The sequence below is a fragment of the Malaclemys terrapin genome, chromosome 1 (genome assembly GCF_027887155.1).
Source record: "Malaclemys terrapin pileata isolate rMalTer1 chromosome 1, rMalTer1.hap1, whole genome shotgun sequence".
NCBI classification, from domain to species: Eukaryota; Metazoa; Chordata; order Testudines; family Emydidae; genus Malaclemys; species Malaclemys terrapin.
In genome coordinates, this window is record NC_071505.1 from 231,167,675 (window position 1) to 231,192,664 (window position 24,990).

The following is a 24,990-nucleotide window of genomic DNA, read 5'->3' on the forward strand; positions in this document are numbered from 1 at the left end:
AGTAGTTATCAGTGGTTCACAGTCAAGCTGGAAGGGCATATCGAGTGGGGTCCCACAGGGATAAGTTTTGGGTCCAGCTCTCCTCAATATCTTCACCAATGATTTAGATAATGGCATAGAGAATACACTTATAAAGTTTGTGGACGATACCAAGCTGGGAGGGGTTGCAAGTGCTTTGGAGAATAGGGTTAAAATTCAAAATGATCTGGACAAACTGGAGAAATGGCCTGAAGTAAATAGGGTGAAATTCAATAAGGACAAATGCAAAGTACTCTGCTTAGGAAGGAACAATCAGTTGCACACATACAAAATGGGAAATGACTGCCTAGGAAGGAGTACTGAAGAAAGGGATTTGGGTGTCATAGTGGATCACACACTGTTGACTCATATTTAGTTTAACACTGTTGCAAAAAAAGGCAAACATAATTCTGAGATGTACACCTCTATCCCGATATAACGCGAACCGATATAACATGAATTCAGATATAAGGCAGTAAAGCAGTCCTCCGGGGGGCGGGGCTTTGCGCTCCGGCAGATCAAAGCAAGTTCGATATAATGTGGTTTCATCTATAACGCGGTAAGATTTTTTGGCTCCCGAGGACAGCGTTATATCGGGGTAGAGGTGTATTAGCAGGAGTGTTGTAAGCAAGACACGAGAAGTAATTCTTCTGCTTTACTCCGCACTGATTAGGCCTCAAATGGAGTACTGTGTCCAGTTCTGGGCACCACATTTCAGGAAAGATGTGGACAAATTTGGAGAAAATCCAGAGAAGAGCAATAAAAATTATTAAAGATCTAGAAAACATGACCTATGAGGGAAGATTGGAAAAAAAACACTGGGTTTGTTTAGTCTGGAGAAGAGAAGACTGAGAGGGGACATAACTGTTTTCAAGTACATAAGAGATTGTTACAAAGAGGAGGGAGAAAAATTATTCCCCTTAATCTTTGAGGATAGGATAAGAAACAATAGACTTAAATTGCAGCAAGGACAGGTTAGACTGGACATTAGGAAAAACTTCCTAATTGTCAGGGTGGTTAAGCACTGGAATAAATTGCCTACGGAGGTTGTGGAATCTCGGTCATTGGAGATTTTAAAGAGCATGTTAGACAAACACCTGCCAGGGTTAGTTTAGATCAGGGGTTCCCAAACTTGGTTCACTGCTTGTTCATGGTGAGCCCCTGGCAGGCCGCGAGACGCTTTGTTTACCTGAGCGTCCGCAGGTAAGCGGCTGTACCTGCGGATGCTCAGGTAAACAAAGCGTCTCGCGGCCTGCCAGGGGCTCACCATGAACAAGCTGCGAACCAAGTTTGGGAACCCCTGGTCTAGATAAAACTTAGTCCTGCCATGAGTGCGGGGGACTGGACTAGATGACCTCTCGAGGTCCCTTCCAGTCCTACGATTCTATGATTCTTTGATTTCTGCAGTAGTTTTTGGTGTAATGTACAGTAATCTCTTTTTCCCTCATAATAGTCTGCTTCTGGATAAACGGTTGCGCTCCGAATGCAAGAATCAGGGGGCAACAATTCACTTACCACCATCCAACCGGTATGAGACACTGCTGAAACAGAGACATGTACAAGTGAGTAAAACTGATGCTCCACCACTCATTTTTTTTTAATACTGTTGATGTACCTAGTGCTTATTCCACACTTCAGGGCATAGTATTCTGTTTCTGTTGTCATCCTATCCACAACAGCTTGACTGTGACCATCAGAGACAGAACATTATCATTTCAAGCAGCAGCAGTAGATGACCTCTAAAGCTGCAAAGATCCTGTTTTAATGCAAATATTTAGTTTTTAAAAGTACAGAAATATGGCACATGATGGAATTGTCTCTCTAAACTGAATAATTTTTCAGTCTTCTACAAGTTTATCATCAAGTCGTCTTTGCAAACATATTCATAATTAGCTCAGTGTTTGATTAGATTTTGATGCACCACCTATAGTATTTTTTGTGTGAGAATGTGGGACGTGGTAACTTGTGTACTCAACATACATGTTCATATGTATTATCTGTATATTATGTCTGAATATAATATACACATGCACCTCTTCATTTTATCTGTTAATTAAGAAAAATTGGTTTTCTTACCTTAATCAAGATTAGTCTCATACCATTTTGTCTGATATATTTTTGGGGGTTATTTTCTTTAGCTTCTTGGTAGGTCAATAGATCTGAACCGCCTAATCACTCAGCGGATTTCAGCAGCCATGTATAAGTCAATGGAACTGGCAATTGGTCGATTTGAAAGTGAAGACTTGACCTCCATTGTTGTAAGTATTGTCGCTGAAGCTGACCTATAGGGTTTTCATTGGAAGTGTGGTGCTAATGCTATACTATTGCTTGTTGGGTCTGGGAATGGCTTAAGCAGCTCTCCAAAACTAGTGATGTATCTCAGGCCTTGTCTACATTCATAGCTGCACCCGTGTTTTTCAGTCTTATGATGTACAACAGGGGAGGGTAAACTACGGCCCGCAGGCCAGATCCGCCTGTCAGGGCTTTCGATCCGGCCCGTGGGATTCCCAGCCCTGTGGCGCAGCAGGGCTAAGGCAGGCTCCCTGCCTGCCCTGGCCCTGTGCCATTCCCAGAAGCGATGGCACCAGGTCCCTACGGACCCTGGAGGGAGGGTCAGAGGGCTCAGTGCGGTGCCCTTGCCTGCAGGTACCGCTCCCCTCAGCTCCCATTGGCTGGGAACGGGGAACCGCGGCCAATGGAAGCTTCAGGGGTGGTACCCGCAAGCGAGGACAGTGTGTGGCGGAGCCGCCTGCCCCGCCCCACCCCACCCCACCCCCAGGAGCCACTGCCGGACATGCTGGCCACTTCTGGGAGCAGCGTGGGGCCAGGGCAGGCAGAGAGCCTGCCTTAGCCCCGCTGCACACCGCTGCCACGCCAGAGCTGCTCAAGGTAAGCGGCACCAGGCCGAAGCCTGCACCCTGAATCCCTCTTGTACCCCGCACCCCAATCCCCTGCCCGGAGCCCCCTAGCCTCCTGCCTTGAGCCTCTTGATGCACCCCTCCTGCACCCCAACTCCCTGCCCTGAGCCCCCTCCTACACCCCACACTCCTCCTGTACCACAACCCCTTGCCCTGAGCCCCTTCCTGCATACTGCACCCCAACCCCCTACCCTGCACTCTCTCCCGCACCCCTACCCCAGCCCTACATTCATGGCCATGCATACAATTTTCCACCCAGATGTGGCCCTCGGGTCAAAAAGTTTGCCCACCCTTGATGTACAAAGAAAGTCTGAAAGATTTCTCCAAAATACAAAATAAAACTCTTTTCTTTTTTACTTTAGAAATAGGAAATTTTCTTTGGTTTTGTTGGACTATTTCTTGGGTTTCTCCTGATATGCCAGGGACTCTCACATATGTTATCGAAGGGGAGGAGTGTTGTTAGACTACAAAGTTATCTGCTTTGTCCCAAAGATGAGTTAAATAAGTGTAAACAGAAAAAAATTTAAGCAGACCAGCTGAAATCTCTTCTTTCCTCTGTTGCTCAGCTTTCATTCTCTCCTCTCTCATGCTGCTTCACTAGTATTCCTGTCAAATGAGATTATGAGATGCTTGGGCAGTCTAACATGGTGCACTGTCTTGTGTTACAGTGGTGTTTGAGACTGTCTAGTTCATTTTCCTGTGCTTGGGGGCTGGGAGCACTAGAAGCTGTGTTTTGCTTTGCTGGGCCAGAAGAAAATTTCTCACAGTGCGGGGCCTTGAGAGAAATGGAAGTAAAAGGCAGGCTGCATGATATGCTTGGAAATTGAAATGGGGCTGTGAGGCAACATGGGGAGACAAGGTTTTCTAATTATTTAAGTTTGAAATAGCAACTTTTATATGATCAGCAGTTCTGCACTCAATACATAACTGCAGACCAAAAACAAATAATCCAGGGTCTGAGTCTAGCATACAGTCTCATTAGATGCCTGAAGTAGAATAGCTATCTCTTTCACTAGACAGCCTGGCTCTGTAGAGTTGCCAATAGGAAAAACTTGTTTTTGTCAGTAAAGTAATCAGATCTGACTAATGGCCACAAAGAGAACCCATATATACATACCAAGGTGTCAGTTTAGTTGGTTTCCTGATTAAAATGTTAATGAACAAACTCTACTTCCAAAGCTCCACTGATGGGCAAGAAGGCTTATGCTAGGTCTCACCATAATCTTACACCCTTAGTTTAACCTGGGAGAGAAGGAGAAAAATACTCTGGCCACTTCAGTTCTTGCTTTGCAAGTTTAATATGCAACATCCTCACCTGGAATACTATGTTCAGTTCTGTTCACCCTATATCAAAAAAGATACAGTAGGCAGACGGGTTTCAGAGCTACACAACAATGAAAATTATGAAACATGGTGAGACTTCCATACAAGAAAAGACTGAAAAGACTAAGATTGTTTAGTTTAAAGAAGAGGCATAAAAAGAGGGGGCAGCACAGATACATACAGAATAATTGCGTAGAGGTGCATATGCATTATTGATGCAGTGCTTGTCTGCAGGAACAATTATTTTGTGGTAAGCTGGGAAGTAAATCTACCCTGCACTAGCCTGCTGCCTGCTAAGTTTTCATGTGGACCCTGCTGCTGCGCACTAAAAGTTCAAAGCAGTGTAGATACAAGCACACTTGGGAACTTTTAGTGCATGGGAGCAGGGTCTACACAACACTTAGTGGGTGGCTGGCTAGTGCAGGGTAGATTTACACCCCAGCTTGCTGTGCATTAAGTATTTGTGTAGACATGCCCACAGTCTTCAATTACATGATCACTTCCTTTTCCCCCACCCCTTTCTTTCCACTTGCCTCATTCAGTGCAGAGGATGGGCCAGCTCTGGGGATGAATCAGGGTCCCAGCCTCATTTGCTGTAGAAGTTGAAAGGTGTGCAGTGAATGAGGCAGGGAGTTGCAGGACAGTCCTAGGACATGGCTAAGCAGGGCCGGCTCCAGGCACCAGCTGAGCAAGCAGTTGCTTGGGGCGGCCAAGGGGAAGGGGCGGCACGTCGGGCTTTTTGGCAGCAATTTGGCGGAGGGTCCCTCGGTCCCTCTCGGAAGGAAGGACCTGCCGCCGAATTGCTGCCGAAGAAGAAAGCGGCGCGGTGGAGCTGCCGTGGATCGCGATCGGAGCTTTTTTTTTCCCTCCCTCCCCCGCCGCTTGAGGCGGCAAAAACCCTGGAGCCATCCCTGTGGCTAAGGCAGTTGAATGCTGCCCTGGCAACCTGGATTCTATCCCTATCTCTGCCACAGCATTTCCTATGTGATGCTGGGCAAGTCACTTTAATCAGACTTTTTATTGGTGGTCATTAGTTGTGTGTTCCTCAGTTTCTGTGTGCCCAACTTGAAGCCGGGGAGGGGGCCTGAATTTCTGAAGTGTGACTGAAGTCATTGGGAGCGGTGTCTGAATATATAAAGCGCTGTACATAATGCTAAGTGCTCTGAAAAATCAGGTCCTGGGTGCCTCAACTCAGGCACCCAAAATTAATATAAACTTATTACTTTAATCTCTTCTGTTCGTCAGATCCCCATTTTACTGATCGGAAAAATACCACCGGGTTTCTGAAGCTGGATTAATGTCTGTGAATCACTCAGATGCTGTAGTGATGAGTGCCATAGTACAGCTCATAAGGAAATTTGATAATTCTCCTCACATTTCTTCCCCCCCCCCCCCTCTTGTTTTAAATGTTCTCAGGAGCTAGATGGCTTGGTAGAGATAAATAAAATGACACACAAGCTACTGAGCAGATACATGACCTTGGACAGCTTTGATGCCATGTTCAGAGAAGCCAATCACAATGTGTCGGCTCCCTATGGAAGAATCACTCTTCATGTCTTCTGGGAGCTCAACTATGATTTCCTTCCAAACTATTGCTACAATGGGTCCACTAACAGGTTAGCATGGCGGCCTTTTAAATAATTGTCTTTGCGTGCGTAGTTTGTTATATCAGCAGGGTGAAAAGTACAGTAGATTCTGTTTATCTGGTATAAGCGAGGGTTGACAACTGTGTATATTTTGGCAGTATTTTTAAAAATACAATTTCTCATTAAAAAAAATCAATTAACTGAGTCCCGATGGGTACATTGGTTTCCTTTTTTTAAAATTAGTTTGTACAAAACTTGAATTTTTATGATTATTTATAGTCAGAGGAAGAATTGATTACAAGTGAAGGTTGTAACAGCTTATCTCTGCCATAACCTCTTTCATAACAAATGTTGGTGAATCCTGTCTCTGTTCTCCTCATGTTTTTCCTCTATCTCCTTTTTAAATGTTTGGAATAGTTCGTGTGGCATACAAATGTACATGTGTAAGAAAGCAAAGTGATTCAGACTACTTATCCATTCATACATTTGACAGTGCTAGTATATGTCCACAATAGGAGAAAAGCCAAACTTAACCTGAGTTGCCAAATTCTGAGAAATTTTAATGATCTATCTACAATATGCTGTAAAATAAAGAATATCTAAAAATAGTTCAAGGTACATGTTAGGAGGAAATTTTCGTAAACAAAATCATGTAGTAAAACATTTTACAATAATAAGTAATGGAAGCAAAATTATATCCCTTGATTCTGTGATAATGCAAAGAAAAGAGCATGAATTACTGGTTTGAGACAGAGTTCAGTGGTTGAGTGTAGCCAAGTATCTTTGTACATGTGTCATCACTCTCTTCTGCACTCTGGCAGTTCTGGATACACTGTTCCTATTGATTATGTTACTGACCCCCTCTTTTGTCATTGAGGACAAGTGTCTTTTTGAAGTTGACCACAGTACAATGGATTCAAGTGTAAATGCATTTTTTTAATCATAAAGGTTATTAATATAGCAATGCACAATTCCCAGCCATCAAAACTGAGTGGATTTTGCAAGTAAGCCATAATTCATATAATTCAGTCTTTTTGTTTTTCCCCCATGGGAGGTTAGTGACATTTTTGCATACCTGTGTATTCTGATCCAGGGCTTCTCTTGCTTTATATAGCTGACATATTCACAAATATATACTGTGATTTCCTGATGCCATGGCAGATTTGTTCCATGTCTTGCATTCCTGCTTTTAAAGATACAGAATGGTAGAGATGTGGGGGCGGAATGTAAAATACAGAATGCTTGAGTCAGTTGAGGACACTAACGGGAGAAGAGGGTTTGGGGATTTTTTTGGACTTGTGTTGCATTTACTTTCTTTTCAGTTTGTGGTTAGAGCACATTTACCTTCAGGAGTGAAATACAATGAGAAACCTGCTGACTGTGAAATGATAGTGAAATGATATTGACTTATTCGGGGGTGGGGAGAGGTAGAACAGCATCATTTCACCTCCCACTCTCCTCAGAGAGCTTCCTCTGTCTTCCCTTTCAATAATACTTGTATTTTGGGTCAAAGTTTCTGGCTGTGCAGAAAAGAACAGGGTCCTTTTTGTTCTGGAGGCATTAACTAAACAGTTTTTATTGCTTGAGTCTTCCTATGGAGAACAGCTGGATGTATTACTTAAGAATAACTGCATATGTTTAATTCTTGTCAAAATTCTCAAATTCAGCCCCAGACTCATTCAATATGATGAGGTATTTTAGGAACAACTGGAATATAGTTACCTGGAAAAACACTGCATAGTCAAACTTTGACTATCCTGTATTCTGAAAGCTTCACCAATGAAAGAAATTAAACATCTACTGAATGTATTTAGTCTGTGTTCAGTCCTCAGCTCAGAGGATGCATTTGGTATACGCCACTAAAAATGTTTAGGAAGTGAATGTGGAATCATTGAGGAAATCAAATTGGGTTCTGTGGTACGGCTGCTTATTTATATAAAAGTGTGTACACAAATTGGGTTAGGCTGAGTTCCAGCCTAGCCGGATAATTAATTTGAAAGATGATCAAGTGGGGGAGATCTTAGATAACATCTGTGCTAGTCATCCAACTTGATTGATTTCATTATTGTGCACAGAATTGCTCTGATATATACAGAAAGCTTTAAGCATGTGTGATCACATAGCTATGTGCTTTTTTGAATTGTGTGCACATACACACAATTGATCCAGTTAATTTTTTCCTCCCAGGTCTCTGTGGTATCTTGCGGTTCCAGGGCCGCCCAGAGGATTCAGGGGGCCTGGGGCAAAGCAGGGGAGCTGCGGCACTTGTACTCACCCAGTGGCGGTCCGGGTCTTTGGCTGCATTTCGGCAGCAGGGGGCCCTTCAGTCACTCCGCGTCTTCGGCAGCACTGAAGAACCCCCCGCTGCCAAAATGCCGCCGAAGACCCGGACCGCTGCCAGGCCAGGGCTTGCGGGGCCCGGGGCAAATTGCCCCACTTGCCCCCCCCCTCTGGGCGGCCCTGGGCGGTTCTTAACATGTTCGTACGCATACAGACATGACTGCCATTAAAGTACAAAGTACAAACTGAAATATAATGGTACATTATCAATTTGTCACACGTTAGTCACACAAATTATTACAAGTAAGCCCAATGATTAAGTTTTCAATGTATTATGTGTATTTGACGTCTCTGTGTGCGTAGGCAGTTTCATTCTTCCCCTTCCATAGACTATTTTCTGTGTGAAGGCTACACACAAACGTCAGAGGAAAGAAAAACGTTTATTAAAAAAAAAAAAAAAGTAATTGTAAAACTACAAAAATTAGCGGGGAGGGGGTACAAGGCCAGGTGTAGAACGTGTAATTTTTTTCAAATTAATTAGTCACTCTCTTTTTAATCTTTAGTTATTCTTTAATATAAATGCTTAACAGTAAAACTAATTTGTGCGTAGCGTGTCTTGGAGCTCTTCCCCCACTCCCTCAGAACACTTGACAATTTTTTTTTTTAAATTATTTGTTAAAGGTTTTCAGGCATTTACAAAGACTTCAGTCTTGGGGGCACAAAAATTGAAGTTGTTTCTGCAGAAGTATTACAGCAAACTGCACTTTGAACTACCTGACTATCTGTAATTATTTTACATTTGATAATGCACTGAGATTAAACAATAGGATGGACTGCTATTAAAAGATTTAAAGATTTACTAATTGCAGCTGCTGGTTTTCAGAATTTTAGTCACATGAGTGTTAACCTCCTGTATATTCAAGTCCAAGAAGAGGCTGCAGCCTTGGTTATTTGTGGAAACATAGGCTGTCAAACGTGTGGCAACAGCTCAACTCCACTAGCCCTGTTGTTCAAGTTAGTCATGAGATCCAGGGGATTTTTAATTTACCTCTATTAGAGTGCAAAAGAAACAGAACTGACTGTGATTAAGGCTACATTTTAGTCACAGGTATTTTTAGTAAAAGTCACAGACAAGTCACGGGCAGTAAACAAAAATTCACGGCCCGTGACCTGTCCATGACTTTTACTGTATATCCCTGACTAAAACTTGGGAGGGTGGGGGGAGAGGGCTGGGCGCTGCTGGGGCTGGGTGGTGGCGCACAGCCCGGGACCCCACTGGTGCTGGGGGTGGGGGGGCTGGCGGGCCAGCAGGCTTCCTACCTGGCTCTGCATCTCCCCCTCCCTTCACCCCACAGCAGCAGCAGAGTTTGGATGTGGGAAGAGGCAGGGGGTTGGGGCATGGGATGAGGTGAGGTGGGCTCTGGGCGGCGCTTACCTGCTAGGCAGAGACATAGCCAGGCATCTCTGTGTGCTGCCTCCGTCCAGAGCACCAGGAATCACAGCCAATGGGAACTGTGGGGGTGGTGCCTGCTGAACTGTTGGGCGACGTGTGTGATCCAATGAAACATTGCAGCTTGTACAAAATAGTTTTTCACCCTCGGCATGTAGAATTTGGCTTCCAAATTCTTTCACACGATCCGCTGCAGTAATAATTTTTGAGGTTTTTGATTTACTTTGGACGCTCATTCTACAGTAATTGCATGTGTCTTCTGGTAGGCAGTCAATTGAGATCACTACATTACATAACTTCCCTAATGTCCATATCTACCAATCAGTGAGTTCAGCCCTGAGTATGATTTGCTGCTGTAAAGTGTCAATCAAAAAATTCTGTCAAGTGCCTCTCCTTTCTTTTTATTTGTATTGAAATAAGCTAATAATTGCACCTGGAAGTGGGGGCAGTTCCCTGTACAATGTCCCCTCCCCAGGCAGCTGTAAAGGGAGGGGGACAGGAAGCGAGTGGGGAGGAGGGGTGCAGAGCTATGTGCAGCCGAAAGAGAGACCCAAGAGCAGCCCTGCAGGGAAAGAACAAGTCCTGTCCCTCCCCAGCCCAGCTGAAGCTAGGGAGCCCCCTTTGCTGGGGCTCTTCCAGCAGCACAGGGAATATTGGATCCAACTCCACAAGTCTCTTCCAGCTGCAGGAACCTCTGGGGCTGCTGCCCAATCCCAGAGTGTCCTGCAGCAGGTGGAGACACCCGGAAGTGGGTCTGGTCTTCTCTCCCTGGCCCCACCACCACCACCAGAGAGGTTGTGCAGGGGAGGGACAGGACTTGTCCATCCCCAGCCCAGCTGGAGCTAGGAGCCTCCTTTGCTGGGGCGCTCCTAGGAACAAGGGGACATCGGTTTTCACGGGGAAATTGGTAGGGACCTGTCTATGAGGTGTGTCATATCGGCTACTTAATCTCCTCTCTTTCATGCTGGCCCACCATCAGAAGAGGAGAGGAAGGCTAAGAGGTCCCTTCCATTAGATACAGGCCACTCCTTCTCTCCTAATGTTAGCCCCTTCCACTGCTGTTCTTTTCCTGCCCTCATTCCTGGCATCAGACTTCTGCAGTTCAATGGAAGGAGGAATTCTCTAGAAGGTTTAACATACGCCCTTAGCCCCGGAGAGGCTATCTGCCATTTTGCCGTGTATACTTTGAAACTACTATTGTGCCAATGTCAATAAACTTTGTTTATGTGATGATATTTGTATCTTTCCCTTTACTATCTTAATCAGCTAAGTCAGCAGTGTAAATGAAAGACGTGGAGTAAGTTCTTTGTCCTTTCTGGAGTTTATATTTTTTTAAAAATCAAACGATTAATAAAACCCAAGTATTTTCAGAACAAACTAAATTGCTAAACTGTTTTTACTATAAAAAGATTGATTAGGGGTTCAATATGGAAATACTACTGCATCTGTTTAGTCAAAAGTTGGCATGCTGTCTACTGTGCTCCCCACACTGTGTACAGAGGCACAAGTTAACACAATTTAATAGAAAAGCTCATATTTAATTGACATGTTTGGTGAGATTTGCGGTAAGCTATTGTAGGATTCAGTTACTAATATATCCTGCAATGATTAAATAACCAATCATGCTACTTGTGCCTATTGTTTATTGTTCCATCCACTCTCCAGCTTTATATATGACTTCACATGGGTCCTATTTTGAGTTACTCTGTATTCAGCCAAATTCTAAATATATAGTAGTAATAACACCTATTTTTATATGGCACTTTTCATCAGTAGATCTCAAAGTGCTTCACAGTCTTTAATGAATGTATCCTTGTAACCCCACTGGGAGGTAGGGAAGTGCTGTTATCCCCATTTTATAGTTGGGGAAGTGAAGCACAGAGGCTAAGTGACTTGCCCAAGGTCACACGGACGTTTGTGGTGGAGCAGAGAAATGAACCCAGGTCTTCCAAGTCCTAGGTTAGTGCCCTAACCACTTGACCTTAGACCATAAGTATACCCCTACAGGGAACAAAATCTAGGTTTCATGTAGGTCTAAAAATAAAATACACATAACTTTTGTCACTTTAACTATTGCATTCCAAGCATGATTCTTTAGCTTTAGTATGCTAATTTACAGGAACAGACTAAGGCCCTGATCCTTATGTTCAGGCAATGTCACTTGTCCGACTGGGACCTGACAGAGATTTTTGCAGTGACTGTATAACTTGACTGTCTAAGGGCTTGGTCTACAATTAAAAGTTACATTGGTGTAGCTGCAGTGGTCAGTGCCATGAAAAAACCATGGACATAGCTGAATCTATGCCAGGGTTTTATTAACATAGCTATGTCGACATGAGAGGGCTTCTGTCCACATAGCTACCATTGTTCAGGGAGATGGTGTTCCCATACCGACAAAGCCCCTTCTGTCAGTGTAAACTGCATCTACACTAGAGGGCTATGTCAATATGTCTATGCTAGCATAGGCTCCATAGGGTAGACAGAGCCTTAGCGTATAGCCTTCAGTTCAGTAAAACCCTCAAAGAGCTGGAATTGACCACTGGTTAATAGAGACTTTTTTTCTATAGTGTGTATTTAAATTGGTATCAGTTTAGGTGGTGCCTGTTGTCCTGCGAGTTGACTGTTGCAAACTCCCTCACATTGGTCTTTCATTGGTATGAGATTATTTGAAAGTGATATGATTATTTCCAGCCCAGTGTTGTATTTTATCAGTCGTTATTTCAAAAGCACTGTAAACCAAACAACCAACAAGTTTTTGATCTCTGTAATCAACTTCGTTTTGATTGCTTAGAACTGTACTGATGAAAATGGATAAATTTCTGGAAAGTCATCAACACAGATTAAATCTAACAAGAACTTGTTATCTTGGAGCATGCCAAAACATACAGAGAGTAGTGCAGAGCAGTTATTCACCAAAGTAACTTTTCCTCTTTATCAGAGAAAGTGAGGGGAAGAGAATCTGTCCAAATTATTGCCAGTCTTAAAGGCCTCATTCTTCCACCTCTTTTATTCAAACCATTCAGATTTCAACATTTCTATTTGAAAAGAAAACTAAGAGCATAACACTTGCAAGGAATTTTTTAAAGAAGATTTTTCTTTATATTTAAGAATTACAGATGATGTTGGTAGGTTCTAAAGAATTCAGTGCAATCCTTGGGATTGAAGGATGGAAGTTGTAATGCACAGTCTCAAAATGGATAATATGAATCAGTCAAGGATACTGAAGATCTGTTCATCTTTGTTACCTTCTGGCATCTTCAAATCTTCCTTGGCCAGAAGGTAACAAAGATTAACAAGGATGAGCGGTAGAATTCCCTCCCCTCCCCCCCAACTCCTCCCCACCCATATCTTGGGACCATATACAACACAAGTCTCTGGCTCCAGACTTTTCACTGCAGCACCTTGCTAACTTTTCTGAAAGGGAGAAATTGAACAAGTGGGCTGAATGTGAGAGAACTTTAGGACTGTATCTAATGAACAGCCTGAACAAAGATACATGTTAGCTCACTATCAACAACTGTGGTTCATTTCTACTAGGACTGAATTCTAAGGCAAGTGCTGTCCTACCTGCTCTATACTCTGCTCCAAGTACAGTGGAAGTCTGAATGGCTCTCTTCTTTCCCCAGTCACCTGAAGACATTGTAATTACTTCTATCCCTAACACTTAAAATTAAAAAGAAGTAACGGCTGTTACTCTGAAACTTAAAATTAATAATAGAGATGGGTCTGAGTAAAAACCATGGATCAACATGCGAACAGGTACAACTTTGCAGCTCTGGGCCATCTCTGATTATTCACTATGACTTCTGAAGTCCATTTACAGCTGAATAGACCTTGACTGAGCATTGACTGTTTTGTGAAAAGTAATTTAAGATTCTCAAGGAAATTGTTGATAGCCCAGTAAATCTTGCACAGTATGTCCATGCACTGCAAATCCATTTTATCTTTAGTGACAGGGTATAGGTGTTACTCCTCTACTTTCTTTCACTTGTATAAGTTTTCACTGGGCATGAAAATGAGTGTCAGTTTAAAGGTAACAGGGATGGGGTGAGGGGAGAAAAGAGCAATTTCAAGCACTGTCATAGAAATAGAAATTAATGGAGATATCCCATCTCCTAGAATTGGAAGGGACCTTGAAAGGTCATTGAGTCCAGCCCCCTGCCTTCACTAGCAGGACCAAGTACTGATTTTGCCCCAGATCCCCAAGGGGCCCCCTCAATGATTGAACTCACAACCCTGGGTTTAGCAGGCCAATGCTCAAACGACTGAGCTATCCCTCCCTCCCCAAATGTCATATGTCTAGGATTACTTTGAGTGATCCTGCCAAGTGTTTACATCATCTCTGATAAACTCCATTAATGAAAAATCTCTGTAAAGAACAAATAATCTCAAGAGGAAGTTTCTAAATAAGTGCATTTCAATTATACAAGAGAACGGAAAAACTAATAAATCTGGGAAATCCAAATGAAAGGCGATTTTATATAATAGATTTATTGTATCAAAAGCCATATACCTAAGTGATTTTTTCTTCCTCAGAAGCAGCTAAATGCAAGCAGTTACTGAATTTTAATAAATGCAGATAGCTTGGAAAGACCTCAAAATCTTAACAAACAACTGAAACTCTTAGTATGCTTATGATGTTATAAGATCCACTAAGAGAGTTCAAGTTATACAAAAATTAACCTCCTAAGCATAAAGGAAATACCGTCTCATTCATAAGCCCAATTTTTTTAGTAAAAAAGGGAAGCACCAGAGAAGGGGCCAGCAATGCCCCTCTGCCATGTATATTGGCCAAACCAGATAGTCCCTCCACAAAAGAATAAATGGACACAAATCGGACATCAGGAATGGTAACATACATAAGCCAGTAAATGAACACATCAATCTCCCTGGTCATTCTATTACAGATTTAAAAGTCATTATCATTGAACAAAAAACTTCAGAAACCGACTTCAAAGAGAAACAGCAGAACTAAAATTCATTTGCAAATTTAACACCATTAATCTGGGCTTGAATAGGGACTGAGAGTGGCTGGCTCATTACAGAAGTGAGGTTTTTACCCACGAAAGCTTATGCCCAAATAAATCTGTTAGTCTTTAAGGTGCCACCAGACACCTTGCTGTTTTTTCAGAGAAGGGGGTCGGCTTATGAACGGGTATAGATAGGGAGAGGTGGGACACAGCCCCTCCCCCCGCAGAGGGAGCAAGGAGAGGCAGTAAATCAGGGCCACAAGGGAAAAGGCAGGGCCAAAGTCTCTCCGCTTCTGGCCACGCTGCTCTCCCCCCTAGCCTCCGAAGCAGCTGCAGCTCCGGGGCTGGCAGGCTGCGGGCCATGCTGCTTGGCCCCGCCCCCCAGAGCAGGCTGCGGCCACATCGCCGGAGCACGCTGCAGCTGTGCCGCTTGGCCCAGCCTGCTGGAACATGCTGCGGCTGCGCCGCCCGGTCTGGCCCACTGGAGCAGGCTGCGGCCAGCCAGCCATGCTGCCCAGCCTGCCGGAGTAGCTCCAGCCAGGCCAGAGACATACTCCTCTGGCCCTCCCCAGCTAAGGTGGGAATGGATGGGATGGGGAGAGTGTGGGGGTCCCAGGCTAGGGATGGGGTCACGTGGGGGGTGGTCACGGGGGTTACTCCCCTGACTCCCAGCTTCTCTCCCCCTCACCCCCAAAAAAAGATTTCCCCACCAGTTGCTGTCCCAGCCAGTCAGGGTAAGCAGCTGGGACACTTTGTTTACTTAGGTTTACCCCTGTGCCTGCGGAGGCTTGAGGTAAACAAACCATCTCGGCCCCCCAACGGCTTATCCTGATGGCCCAGGAGCCAAAATTTGCTGACCCCTGAATTATAGGGTCAGCTTATGAATGGGTTATAAAAATGTTCCATTTTTACTTATCCATCTTGGGGTTGGCTTATAAACGAACTGGCTTATGATTGAGTATATATGGTAATTGCAAACTGAGGTTGGTTTTCTGTATTCTACAGTTTGCATGCACATTGCTATTATGCTATCAGCATGGATGTTTTTATCTTTAGCTGGATAATAAATATCTTTAATGTATTCCTCAATTGTGGCTAGAAACAAATTTTGGCTAAAAGTTAATTTCTTTTGCACATTATTCTGTTTCTAACTGTATTTGTAGCATCGTTCATTTTGGTTTACAGTGTGTATTTTAAGGACATTCTTTTCTGAATCTTTATTTTCCTAGTTAGTTTTTGTTTTAAAAAATGTTATGGGATGGAATATGCCAACTATCCTACCAGTGAATTGTTAGTATGGCCAGTATTTCTTTCCGCACATATTTAAAGGTTTGTGTGCCATTTGCCTAGTTTCTTCAAAATCCCCTTCAAAAATTTAAGCCACTTGTGCTGCAAACACACACATTTGTCTCTTTACTCATGCTACGTGTTACACACATGCGTTTCTATTTGCAGGATTGTTATCGCAGAGTAGTAGAAATTAATGAAATTGCAGTAGCCTGCTAAAATTAAAATCTTGCAAAAGTTAAAAGGTAAACTTGCAGCAAATATCAAACGTCAAATTCTGAAAACCTTTGGTCATGAAAACAATTCCTCTTGTGCAAAATTCTATTGAGGGCCCCACCATAGATTTCTTACCGGAGTTAGGATTGCTTTTAAGCAAGTACAGATTCTGGGCCTTACTCACTCTAAATTCCAGACTACTGTGACAAATAGCTCCTTGTGGACACTATTTCCACTCGTTTTCCTTTTGCCTATAATATATTTAAATATTACTTTGTTCCTCTTGCTTTCCTTAGCTTATTACATTTTTCTTTTTCTTTTAACTTTGGCCTCACAAGTTTTGATTGTGTACTGTTAATTGCTTGGGGGCTTCCTTGTTCTTCACATAGGATTGCCACCTCTGAGGTACAAAAAAACCCCAGGGCATCTGGGATGATCCTGAGCCTACAAAACTGAACAGTTGGCAGCATGTATAGAGTGCCCTTCAGATTTTCTAGGATAGCTACCTCAAAAGAGGGACTATCTTGGAAAACCTGGACAACTGACAACTCTGTCTTCACATGTGGAAACCCTTCTTTCTATTCTATATATACCTGGACCACTGAATCAGGTTCATTGAAGGAAATAGCTTCCTTTGTGTACCATTACAAATATATATGCCTGGGAAACAAGTGACCTGAGCACGTATCGGATTCTATATCTGTCTAAAAAGCGTGACTAAATGGATGTCTGCAAATCTGAATTCTCTGCCAATACTACACTTCTACCCTGATATAACGCGACCCAATATAACACGAATTCAGATATAATGCGGTAAAGCAGTGCTCCGGGTGGGGCGGGGCTGCGCACTCCAGTGTATCAAAGCAAGTTCGATATAACGCGGTTTCACCTATAACGTGGTAAGGTTTTTTGGCTCCCGAGGACAGCGTTATATCGGGGTAGAGGTGAATTTTTCTGAATTCAATACCAGCATTATATTCAGGGAAAAAAAATAGCATTGGGAGAGAATTCAGATTTGCAGACATCCATTTAGTCACACTTTTTAGCTATGTATAGAATTTGAGGCATGTTCAGATCACTTGTTTCCCATGCATATGCATTTTTAATGGTGTACAAAGCAAGGCTTACTTCAGTGAACACTGGAATTAAAAGTATGATGGTACTTGCCATACATTAATCTTGACAGAATTAGTATTCTAATCTGTTTAAAACTCTCTGGTAGCAACACAAGCTGCATCCGATGGTGAAGATCTTCTAAAAAAAACATTAAACAGGAGTGGCAGTATTTTAAAGAAGCAAGGTGGGTGATTTGAACATGGAGAACAAGAGTTACTTATGCACTGACACAGAATCGGTATGGCAAACATACCAGATGTATCTCTGCACTTTCTGACAGGAGTGTGTCTAATATAGGTACATTCTTCTTGTGCAATGAAATTGTCTGCCACCAGGGTAAAGCTTGTTTGTACAGGAGACAGCTTTCTTGGGGCTGGTCCAAGATTGTGGAATGATCTCCTGCAGGATCTATAAAGCACCAAAAAAACTTTAAGGAGTCTGGTGGCACCTTAAAGACTAACAGATTTATTTGGGCATAAGCTTTCGTGGGTAAAAACCTCACTTCTTCAGATGCATAGAGTGAAAGTTACAGATGCAGGCATTATATACTGACACATGGAGAGCAGGGATTACAATTCCACAGGAATTGGCCCTGTCAACACTGGTTCTCCACTTGCGAAGTAACTCCCTGCTCTCCATGTGTGAGTATATAATGCCTGCATCTGTAACTTTCACTCTATGCATCTGAAGATGTGAGGTTTTTACCCACGAAAGCTTATGCCCAAATAAATCTGTTAGTCTTTAAGGTGCCACCAGACTCCTTGTTGTTTTTGTAGGTACAGACTAACATGGCTACCCCCGATACAAAAAAACTTTGCCACCTTCCATTCCAAGTGGAAGGAGCACTTTTCTATTTGGCCTTCACTAATAAAAACACAGTACCTCAGCACACTGAGCATACATTTAAAAAAAAAAAAAAGATTTTATTCCACACACAGATTTTCCCTGTGGATACAGGAAGATGTGTAGGAGGAAATCCCTTTCTCTCCTTTGTGGGCTACCCGTATCATTAGCACCTACATGGAAAAGAGGGAGAGCAGCCAACATTGGGCTGCTAATTCTTCTCCAATGCAGGTGCGAGAGAAATGCCCTTCAGTGTGCTGATGGGCACTTTGGAGCCAGCACAAAATGGGAAGTAAGCTGCAGCAGCAAAAAGGTGTGGAATTGTAATCTGGTTTCTGCCCTGTTCCTGGGGCAGTGCAACTGTATGCTGCCCCTGACTTGACTTGGACTGTAGGATTAGAATGGTGATTTGATTTTGTGTGTGGACAGAAGCAGCATGTATTTAGGTATATTAGGTGTGCCAGTGTAACTAACTATGTCTATATTTTGCTTTTGTAGATTTGTTCGTACTGTGTTACCCTTTTCTCAGGAGTTTCAGCGAGATAAGCAACCTAATGCACAGCCCCAATATCTCCATGGATCGAAGGTTAGATTTTATTACCCTATATTCGTGGTTTGTATATACTTGGTGTTTGGCTGTATCTAATGTTGTTAAAAGTTAGTTCTCATGTCAAACTTAGATTGCACAATTCTCCACAGCAGCAGAGGAGAACTGAACAGAAAATGAGCTGTAGAATTTTTGTCAACCACAGAGAGAGGGAACATGAGCTCACACTGAGAGCAGCTGCTCCTTCATTGCAATTCCTGTGGTGGTGGTGGTTACAAAATGAGACGAAACAAGTAGGAAAAGCTGCCCTTTGACTGTAATCAGACTTGAAAATAAACATAAGGACTCTCTCTCTCAAAATCTCAGATATTAAACTGTTTCAAAAAAACCTCTGCATTTCTATGGTATCTGCATTCCAAGGATCTGGAAAGTTGCTTTACCAACACTAATCAACTCAGCTTTTCAGCAGCCCTGTTGGCTAGATTAGAATTGTCCTCCTCATTTTACAGATCAGCTAATAGAAACAGGTAGAGGATGATGGCTTTAAGCAAGGTTACAACAGTGAGTGTGTAGCACTCCTGACTCCTCATCCTATGCCTTAAGCATGAGACAGCATCTGATACCCAAAATGTCCCCATCCTGCAAATGCTTATGTGTATGCACATAACTTTAAGTGAGTAGTTTTATTGACTTTAATAGAGCTACTCACATGCTGAACTCTGTAATATTGTATATTGGGGGTATAACATCCTTTCTCATCCCTGCAAGCGTGGAAATTGATTACCTGTTCTTAGCAATAAACATTTTATTATTGGTCACAAAGTTATCTTTCTTCTTTAATATCCAACCAGAGTAATTTAACCTATCACAAGAGCAATAAATTTCCAGGTTGACACTTTCATTATAACTCCATGAAGTCACCTTTCCTTTTATTTGTTTGATTTTTAGACTGACACTCATTTTGTGTTTTGCTTGTGGAATGTGTGTGTGTATAGGAATTAATATGAGGCTTTTATTAAATGGATAGTAAGAAAGAAGTAATTCCTAAATTTAGCAGTATAAAAAAAAATTGAGTCTATATTCTTCTTGCAGCAGCAGCACTAGCTTTTTAAAAAACACTTTACAAAATAAACTACACTTCCTAAATCCTGATTGTGACGGATTTTACTGCCTCCACCACCACCCCTTTGGGATGCCGCCTGGAACTGGGGTACCACTGAGCCCGCCTGACCCACCAGCCTGGGTTCCCTTTTAACTGTATTGCTATGCAGCCTGCCAAGCCTTCTCCCAGGCTTCAGACTGCACTTTACCAGCACACATACAGGTAGGGACAGACCCAGCTGCAGCTGTACACACAAATGCTGAGATAAGCTCTGCATGGGAAGGCACAGCTAAGGAACTGTCCAGTACTCAAGTGCACACCCCCCCTCACCCTCCGCCCGAAGTGTGAACCCAAAATTATACTATCTTGCGCTGCACAGAGAACAGTACAGCGTAAGCTCATGAAATTTGCCCCTCCCTCAATGTAGAGGGGAATATACACAGCTTTCTATCCCAAGTTATGATTTCCACACACACTGATTTTAGACAAAACAAACGCAAGTTTATTAACTACAGATTATCTAGCAAATAAAACAAACATACAATCTAAGAAAAAAGAACAGGAGTACTTGTGGCACCTTAGAGACTAACAAATTTATTAGAGCATAAGCTTTCGTGGACTACAGCCCACTTCTTCGGATGCATATAGAGTGGAATAAATATTGAGGAGATATATATACCAACTCTGAGAGGCCAATTAAGTAAGAGAAAAAAAACAATCTAAGCTTAATATACTAAATAAATTGGTTATAAATAGCAAATTCTCACCCTAAATGTTTTAGGCAGATTGCATAGATTCTTGAAGGCAAGCTGCATTTGCAGCTTAAAACTCCAGATATTTCTTTCACAGGCTAGGCAACCCTCTCGCCTGGGCTCAGCCCTTTTCCCCTAGTCCAGTCTTTTTGTTCTCAGGTATTTCCAGCAGTCCTCTTTCTTGGGTGGGGAGTCAAAGAAGAACCATCCTTGATGATGTCACTCCCCTGCCTTAAAAAGTTTTTGCATATGGTGGGAATCCTTTGTCTCCCAGTGTGATACCCACCCCCACACCCAGTCAGTGGAAAAACACTAGTATCATCATGGAGTCCAGTACCAGGTGACTTGGTCACATGTCCGTACAGCCATAACTCCGAGGCTGTTTGCAGTGTCCCCAAGAAGCCTCCCTGGTGGTAGTTTATCATCTTCAAAGACCTATTGTTCTCCCTTCCCAACTGGCCATGTAGACTGATTGCATTCTGTGTAGTGGGCATTCCCCAGGTGTAAACACATGTGTAAAAGATGCATAGACGATATTCCTAACTTCAGATACAAAAATGATACATGCATACAAATAGGATCATCATATTCAGTAAATCATAACCTTTCCAATGATATCGCACATGACCCATCTTGCATAAAACACATCTTAGTTATGTCATAATCCTATCATAACCATATCTCTATGAAGAATATGGGGCATAGTGTCACACTGATATCCTAAAAAGGAATAGGTGGTAATTTTTCTGAACATCCTGTCCCCCATCCCAGCCCATAGCTTTGGAATAACAGTGCCTTAAGAAGTCACTAGAAAGTATTTTAAATAGAGAAGATGAATTATCACTCTAATTTTACAGCATTTTTCAAGTAAGAAGAGAGACAAAGTGCAAGCTTTATGTGAAGAATATTTCTCATTTCATGGTACAATTAGATGGGTATTAATCCAGAAGAGGTTGCAAATCTTATGTATTGTTTTTAGAATTATAACTTATTCAGTAAACCACCTAGGTATGTTTCATTCTTCTGTGGTTATTGTTCATTATCTAATTATACTTAGCACATCTCGTTTTCAAAGTACTGTATACACATGAATTAATTATCACACCACCACTGCTAGGTGCAATAAGTATTGTTATATCAGTTTTTACAGATGGAGGAAACTGAGACAGATTGATTTAAGTGATTTGTCCAGGCTTATATAGCTAATTATAGACAGAGAAATTACAGCTCAGAAGTGCTAAACGTTCAGTCCCAAGGTAATGATTGCTATTGTAAAATGTGTGCTTCTAAAACATGAAGGAAAAATGAGAATTAATCTTTCTTTATATGGAAAATTTAAAAGTTAAACTGAGTGTTGCCACAAGTAGTGATTTCAATTAGAATATTCACTTCCAAGCAGTTATTGAACAGTGTGTTGGGGGAAAGCAGAACTGTATATCACCTTAGATTTATTCTATTCTTTACTACTAGTTTGAATGATGGTCCCTATGTGAATGCCTATTGAGTGTGTTTCCTGCAGCATTGAACTTAAAATATTTGATGTATGACGGTGGTAGGGCATTTGGGGTCCAGCAAAAAAATATCTGCCATCTTTGGATTATTATGCAAGATTCTGAATGTTCTGCTGGAGACGAACTTTCATAGATTTATAGATTCCAAGGCTAAACTTGTTTACCTGGAAGATTGACCTGTTGCAGAACCCTTTAAAAATAAAATGCTCTCTACCTGCAAGTAATGGAGCCAACTGAGAAGTGAGGACAGATCATGCCATTGAGTTCCCCTGTTCATCATCCTGCACACCCAACAACATTCTCTTCTTTAACTTCTCACAGCTCTGCAATAAAACAGGTATTAACTCCCACTGTGACTGCTGATATCCTTAAGTCAACAAAGTATTTTAAAAATAATTTAAAAAATCCATAACAAAACACCCCACCTTTTTTGATTTGGTAGATTTTTTGATAAGTAATGAAACACAAACACGTCAGATTGTGTATGGTCTCCTGTCATGCTCTTCCGGTTAACTGGTCAGTTCCTAAAGCAGGATCAGGAACATCTGATTTTATGTACCCACAGGCCTCTGTTTTCACATCAGTAATGAGATATAGGCCAGTGGATATTGTGAATTGCTTCTCCTGTCTGGCATTGGGAATAGAACAGTCAGCTAGAAAAATACCTAACTGCAAAAAATGATTGACTTTAGGTCAGGCAGAATGTTTGAGAGCATGCAGAATGATGTCTCTTGACTTCAAGAGTTAAATAGCCATATGGGACATACTGCCATCAGGTTATGGAGAGATGGCTTTGGAGGAGGAGGAAACATTGGATGGCCATATAAAATATTGCATAACTCCCAAATGGGAGAATATTACCTTAAGAATCATGATTAGCTTTATCTGATTATGAAGCATAGAATTCTTATGGAGGATATGTAGACCAGCCACTACAGAGGCTACTTTTGGCTTAGAGAGCATTTACTAATACTTAAACAGTTAATATACAGTTAGGTCTTCAGAGCTCTGTGTGTATAGCATCTAATTTATTCTGTAGAGGAAAAATATTCCATCATCCAAATTAAAGACATAGGTTGAAATTTTGGCCTCATTAAAGTCAATGGCAAAACTCCCACTGACTTAATAGAGGCAGGATTTCAATCATGATGTATACTTGTCTTTGATGAGAAACTATTCATCGACAAGTAGAGCATTCTTAGTGTCTTTTCTTCCATCTGTAACCTCACCTTTTTTGTTTGTTTGTTTGTTAATGTCAGTTATGTGTTATGCGAATAACCATAGGAACATAAAGAGTATTTTGATAACAGTTTGGTAGGTTGATGTCTTAGGGGAGTGGAGATAGTACACTGAGCTTTTCACCTCTAAACCACTTAGTACTTAACAAAAAAAAAAAAAAAAAGGAATTGCCGTCTGGCTCTTCAGTGGTTTATATTAAACCAATAGTAGTTTCAGGTCAGTTCCTAGTGGACACAGGTCAATATTAATTTGCACTAGTTGGTTCTTATTAGCAGTCTCAGTCGTCACTCTAAATATATACCTTCTCATTTAATCAAAGGGCAAGCTGCCAAAACACAAGACCACCACAGTGAACCTGAGATTGTAGAGAGATTATTTGACTGCAGATTCTCACAGGTTAGAAAGCCAAATCAATCAATATGGCTCAGAACAGAAGATTATGAATGTTCTAATTCTATATATGGTGACCTAGGGTGAAACTTTCAAAAGCTCCTATGTTGCATTTTCAAAACTGACTTAAGCATTTAGGCTTAACAGTCTGTTCCATGTCGTATTTAGCTGTGACGCTGAGTACTTTTCCCAAATCAGAAGAACTCTGTGTAGCTCAAAAGCTTGTCTCTTTTACCAACAGAAGTTCGTCCAATACCTCACCCATCTTGTCTCTTGAAGCACTTAATTCCTGTTGAAAGTCACTGGGACTTAGGCTCTTAAGTGCCTACGTTTTTTGTCGTTGTGTACACAGGCCTGTAATAAGTAAAAGCCTGAAGTAACACAAAGATTTTATCACAGCTGAAAATTGTAAATAATATAATAGTTCTTTAGCAGTTTCCATCAAGGATCTCAGTGTGGCATACTAACATCAACTCTCTAAATCTTTGGGAATTTTGTTGAGTCCCTGTCACAGGGCAGCTGCCTTTTATGGGGAATTAGGGCCTAGTCTGCCTGAGACTGCTTTATGAAGGCCCTACCTGCGGATCCTTAACTGCCTCAGGTGGCTAATTAGTAACCAAGCAGATGGACCTAATAAAGGTTATCCAAGCTCAGTTAGAGGGAAACTCTGAAGGGAGACAGGACGCTCCTGTGGAGAGGAGCTCCCAGAAGAGGCCTGAGCCAGAGGGTTGGGCAGGGAGCCTAGGAGGTGAGCTCTCTGGGGAACCCACCAGAATGGGGAGTCTGTGAGAGGTACTCCTGGAGAGGAGGGCTGCAGTCAGCAGGCATCTAAGACGGTCTGGTCTCAGCCGGGGGTCTCGCAGATGCTGCCCTGGCAAGGATCAGCTGCTGTCCTAGAGAAGAGTTGGACCTCCCCGGACCTCTGAATCCAGAGAAGGGTCTTACTCCAGTAGGGGCAGTAGGGCTAACAGCAGGGGCAGAGACAATCCTGGGGGAAGAGCCTGGGTGGAAACAAGCCCTGGACTTAGGTGGGGGGACAGAAGGGCTCGGAATGACTTAGTCACCCAAATGAGATGCTGGAGTGCAAGTTTTGTTTATATTCTGTTTTGGCTTTTCTGTTAAGAAATTAGACCCTCCACAGGGAGGTGCTCTTTAGCATTTAATGGTTTGTTTTGTCTTGTTGATACCCTAGGGGATGGGAAAATCTAGTAAGGGCTTACCTGTAACCCTATGCCTACCTGCAAGGGGGCACACCAGGTCAGCCTGGAATGATGAGAGTCCCCATGTCACAAATTAGGAAATTGAAATAGAGAGAAGTTAGTAACTTTACAAAGTCACGCTGTAAGCCATTGGCAGAGCTGGGAACAGAGCCAGGTCTCTGGTCTCATGGACTTATGTCATAACCACAGGATAATCTTTCCTCCCTGTATGAGTCTCTCTGC

The 24,990-nt window shown here is 42.3% G+C and overlaps 1 protein-coding gene across 5 annotated transcripts in view; it reads left to right on the plus strand.

Moving 5' to 3' along the window:
* The window catches only part of CYFIP1 (cytoplasmic FMR1 interacting protein 1), a 124,757-nt gene that overhangs the window by 59,958 nt on the left and 39,809 nt on the right, over positions 1-24,990 (plus strand). For all 5 annotated transcript variants that reach the window (XM_054009016.1, XM_054008987.1, XM_054008997.1 and 2 more), the window contains 4 exons: positions 1,472-1,580; positions 2,157-2,276; positions 5,676-5,875; positions 18,506-18,593. In XM_054009016.1, the coding sequence (XP_053864991.1) occupies positions 1,472-1,580; positions 2,157-2,276; positions 5,676-5,875; positions 18,506-18,593 (517 nt within the window). The remainder of the gene's footprint in view (positions 1-1,471; positions 1,581-2,156; positions 2,277-5,675; positions 5,876-18,505; positions 18,594-24,990) is intronic.